We start from the raw sequence: 4,812 nt of genomic DNA on the forward strand, positions 1-4,812 counted from the left end.
ATCTATTGCTAAACTCGATGAACACGTGCTTTCGCAATGTGGAATAGTACATGAACTCGGAACTAGAGGATCTGGTTTGTGATCTTTGAGACAGCAGGAGTTTGGTACGTGAAATGATCTTCTAAAGAAAGCTGAATCTATCGCAAAGCAACCCTCTTCCTCGCGCATGTATAAAGCAATCTCTTCATAATTCTCAAGTGGTAGAAGGTTGCACCATACATATTCAGTGAAAGATACGGGAGTGACGGACGCTGGAAGCTTTGCAAACGCAGCCAGTTGATGCCATATATGGAATTATCTTCTTTAGATTAACGAGGATGCTTCATAGGACATGGCAGGCATGCTCGGTTAGATGTCTAGATGCCTTTCGAGGCTCTGTTCGTCCTCTTCAGGCCCAGCACGGTCAAAACGATCCCGAGGTAGTCATAGTGATATGACGACCGGAAGAGCTGCAGCTTGTGATCGTTCCAAGGCGGGAATCTGAACCAGACGTCGACGAGGAAGCTTCTTCTCATTACTGCTTTTTGGTGGCTGAAGGTGTCGAAGGAGAACTTCCCGTGATATCTGCCCATCCCGCTCTCACCAATTCCACCGAATGGGAGAGTATCGACTAGACACTGACATATACGCAAATCGAACGAAAAAGTCTCTTCGTTAACATTTCTAAGACCTTACTGAGAAACATTAACGTAGACAACTACAAGCCCCAGCAAAAGATGCTTAATTTGCTCTTTAAAGACCGACAAAAATGCACCGGTAGCTTAGGTATTTGTAGATGTTATATAGGATTGGAGGTAAACCTGAACGATTGCATCGTTGAATACGATGCTCCCAGACGATGTCTTCGATACCATGCTCCTCCTCAGCGGCTCGTCTTTAGTGAAGACATAGATGGCTAACGGCTTAGGCCTCGAGTTTATGAACTCGATGCTGTCTTCTATCTTGTTCAGCTGTCAAAACAAAATAACGTCATACCAGATTGCACCAGCATTGGTATTCAGCTGGCCACTGATTGCTCGACGACCACTTGATTTTTGAAGAAATGGCATAAAACAAATTGATGAATTGCTTTTTCGGGTTTAACGCATCTTACGGTTACAATGGGAAGTAATGGGCCGAAGATTTCATCCATCATGATTGCCGCTTGAAGTGGAGGATCCATCAAGATCGTCGGCTCAATGAACCTGCATATGTACTTAGATAATCACTGCACTTGAAATTGATCATCTGTAGGCAAATTTTTCCCCTCTTTTTTTTTTGGGGTCGAATTTTCCCTGTACTTAGATAGCATCATTAATCACAAAGTTTCTTCATTCAAGAGTTCGAGTTGGAGCAGAAAAGACGACGTGGAAGAGACGGCTTACAGGCTCTCTTCATCCATTGATCCCCCGTAGACGATAGAAGATTTGACCAGAGGATCGAGTAAAAGGCTCCGCAATCTTAAGAAATGATGCTTATTCACGATTCTCGCAACACTTTGTGACTCCCTTGGATTTTCTCCAAACATCTTCTTCATCATCATCTTCATCAATTCGACCTGAATAGAATAGGAAAGAATGCAAGGAAGATAACATCAGTATCGCCAAGCAAATAAAACATCGAACACCTAAGAAGGAAATAACAGATCATCATCATTATCATACCAAAGAGGAACTGAATTTCTTCTCCACTAGGACATAGTCCACTCCAATGCATATTTGTCCTGCTGAGGAACTAAATTTCGCCCCAAGAACTCGTTGCACAGCCACCTGATAATTAATAGGACAAAAGGAACTGAAAGAGATAACTTGCAAGGTCATTCTGGAATCAAGAAAAGCAAAATCACCTTTCTGTCGAAAGAGCTGGAGAGAGTGTCTATCACGGCAGGGCATTTTCCACCAAGCTCCAGAGTAACGGGCGTTAGATGCTCCGCTGCTGCCGCTATGACTTTCCGTCCTATCCGGGCACTCCCTACGAATTTCAGAAACCGAAAATGCTAAACCATCCATGGGACGGGTTTGAGTCAAACATGAATATTGGAGGAGAGATTCTTCAAACAAGGGTGTTTTGAACCTGTGAAGAATATTTTGTCCCATTTTTGAAGCAGAAGTCGTTCTCCGGTGCCAGGACCACCTTGAATGACTTTCACAGCTTTGTCGTCTAAATAATGAGGAATAGCATTGGCTAGAAGAAGAGAGCATTCCGGAGCCAACTCTGAAGGTTTCAAAACCACGGCATTGCCTGCAGCTAGCGCTCCTATCAGCGGTTCCAAGGACAGTCCTATAAACATAAACATATGGCCAAATATTATCAGGCACAGAGACTGATTGATAACCAAGACATATCACCCAGCCAAAAATTAATCAGCCTTCATAAGTTAACCTTCCAAAAACTACTATCCTCACCGATTGGAAAGTTCCAGGATGAGATTACCAGCACTAGACCAAGAGGCTCGGGAAGAATCTTCGCAGTAGTGAGTAATGCGAGTCTTGGCAGTTTAGCCTATCAATCATATACAAAATCTTAAGAGAATGTTATCATGTTGTATGATCTGCAGTATAATAATAGGCATATTGGTTTGATTTTGTGGATGTAATTCAGGAGGAACCCCAGAGCCTGTCGGAATGCTAGGATTAGCTGTTCGAACTATCATTTATCACCATATATAACTAGCGACATGTTCCGTTCTGTGAATGTTACAAGGAACGCTCTCCAAGTGCACACTCAGCATTCATCTTGAGCAAAAAGTGCAAGCCCTCACCTTATTGCCGGACATCCATCGTTTCAAGCCGTCCAATGCATAGTTCACAGACTTTATCAAGCTTCCTATCTGCAGATGTAACCGTAAATGAATGGTCATTCCTCAAAATGTCGGTGAACATAACGACGCCTCTAAGGACGAACTCCACAAATGCAAAGCCACGAAGAGAAACCTAAAAAATGTCGAGGGGACGTAAACAATTGTTGGCAAACGATACACATAATCTCCACCAAAAACTCAAGCTGTTAGATACAGTGACACTACATTAGTCCCGCTAAGGGTCCCGTTTCCAAGTTTTGTTCCATAAACCCAGATGATACACTAAAAGAACCTGTCACCGTTCTCGTTCGGTAATTTGTCTTGATTATAGTTGAGAATATTTCAGTTTAGGCTACTTTAAGTATCCACTTTGTCACATCTTTAAGTGAACACTATGTGATTACTGATAAATTTATCCCAAATTTTTACGTTGATCGAATGCTAGCGTGTTCGTCATCTTCACTCAAATCTTGGGTGCAAATTATCTGCTGAATTTGCACTTCTCTCGTATCTAAGGACCCATTTGGTTCAGCTTTGGGCAAATGACATTGGGAAAATGCAAATACCTTCAAGCTAAAGAGGTTTGTGAAAATGCAAATAGTGTTTGGTAAATTGTAGTTTTGAAGTGCATTGTGAAATGACTTTGGGCAAAATATATTGTTTGGTAAAAATTGCGTTCGAATTGACTTTTTGGATTCCCAGGGAACCCGTACAACCGATAGCTAGTGGGTAAACCTTGGGCGACGCTAGCGAGGACCTTGACCACGAGAGGACGGCAGCTTGCGAGATGACCCCACCCTCTTGTCCTTAAGATCCGTGCATCCTGCGGGATTTGAACCCTCCGTCTGGGTAGACATCATGAGAGCTCTTATCGGCTAGGCCACCGCAGGTGTAGTTCGGAATTGACTTTTGTTAAATTAAAAAACAAAACCGGATGGCCAAATCGCGACCCAAGAAGGTATTAAAACATAAAATCGTTTTAAGAAACTGGAATATAATTGTCCGGGCATTAAATGACACAATGACAAGTGCCAAAGGAAGACAAGAAAGCACAAATTATGGACTTGAGGGAAACCTCATGACCAATTTCATCCTTTGATGATAATTTACTACCTTTGAACCTATGGGTTATTTTGTGACACAAATTGATCATAAGAGAATATATGGGGATCTGGACTTGGTAGAACCTATAGGAACCCTCCTTCCAAGTGTACTCACAAGGTATCTGCAACTAAATTTAAGTTGTTCAGAGCCAATATCTCCATGAAGTGTAGGTTACACTGAAAAAGTGAATGGTCTTTCCTCCCCCTTCCCTTCAGGAACAAACTAGCATTTGAGTTTGAATGCTTGGAAACACGCTCGGAAAGCCAGAGCAAAAGAAAAATCAATGTTTTCCTGTAACCAAGAGCAAGTTTACTCTTCACATAATCTCTATCCCGAATATAAGTCTAAGTGACAACAAACCCTCTTAACTTCTGTGGCTTTCAGTAAACTTTCCAAAGAATTATCCCACTTTTTTTATTTGAGAGTTAGCAGCAGGCTTTACAGGGGCAAGATTGGTGCTACTCCATATAATCTGTGTAGACTTATTGCTACATGATCAAGTGACTTCCTGAAATTTTGCTTCAACCAAAGAGTGACATTACTTGCCTATTTAGTAGACCCAATGGAATTTTCCATACTGAAAATAATAAAAAAGTTCAGTCAAAATAGTCACGGGCACACGGTGTATACGGTTTAGAATTTTATGCCTTTCATATATAATAGCAAGACACCCCCAAATATACAGATGGCATACAACAAGGTATCGTTAATAGCATATCACCCTTCCGCTGAAGAAACAGGAGAAAAATAAAAGATTCAAGAAGTCAAAGCAAGCTGAAAAAAAAAATGGAACTTTACCAATTTCACATGCCTTAATAAAGAGTCAAAAAGTTGCTTGGATATCACTGGTGCTACCTCAGCAGGCCTACCTGGCCTCACGACTGGATAGCATATAGAGGGCATATGAAACTCAACCGCTGAAAATAACA

At 41.7% G+C, this 4,812-nt stretch overlaps 1 protein-coding gene across 1 annotated transcript; it reads right to left on the reverse strand.

Moving 5' to 3' along the window:
- Positions 1 to 2,805, reverse strand: LOC120290781 (aldehyde dehydrogenase family 3 member F1-like). Its single transcript, XM_039307199.1, has 9 exons — positions 2,741 to 2,805; positions 2,385 to 2,481; positions 2,053 to 2,259; positions 1,826 to 1,950; positions 1,644 to 1,748; positions 1,365 to 1,537; positions 1,094 to 1,184; positions 801 to 950; positions 1 to 617 (listed from the first exon to the last, which is right to left on the reverse strand). The coding sequence occupies exons 1-9, from the start codon at positions 2,753 to 2,755 to the stop codon at positions 357 to 359; spliced, it is 1,224 nt and encodes a 407-aa protein (XP_039163133.1). The 5' UTR covers positions 2,756 to 2,805; the 3' UTR covers positions 1 to 356.
- Between the last annotated feature and the right edge of the window lie 2,007 nt (positions 2,806 to 4,812).

Source organism: Eucalyptus grandis, chromosome 1 (assembly GCF_016545825.1).
Source record: "Eucalyptus grandis isolate ANBG69807.140 chromosome 1, ASM1654582v1, whole genome shotgun sequence".
NCBI lineage: Eukaryota > Viridiplantae > Streptophyta > Magnoliopsida > Myrtales > Myrtaceae > Eucalyptus > Eucalyptus grandis.

What these genes read in the sequence shown, in the direction of transcription:
- LOC120290781 (XM_039307199.1), bottom strand. An exon ending in TCAATGGATGAAGAGAGCCT is followed by an intron (nt 1,185 to 1,364) that starts GTAAGCCGTCTC and finishes GTACATATGCAG; the next exon opens with GTTCATTGAGCCGACGATCT. An exon ending in TCAACGATGCAATCGTTCAG is followed by an intron (nt 618 to 800) that starts GTTTACCTCCAA and finishes CGTATATGTCAG; the next exon opens with TGTCTAGTCGATACTCTCCC.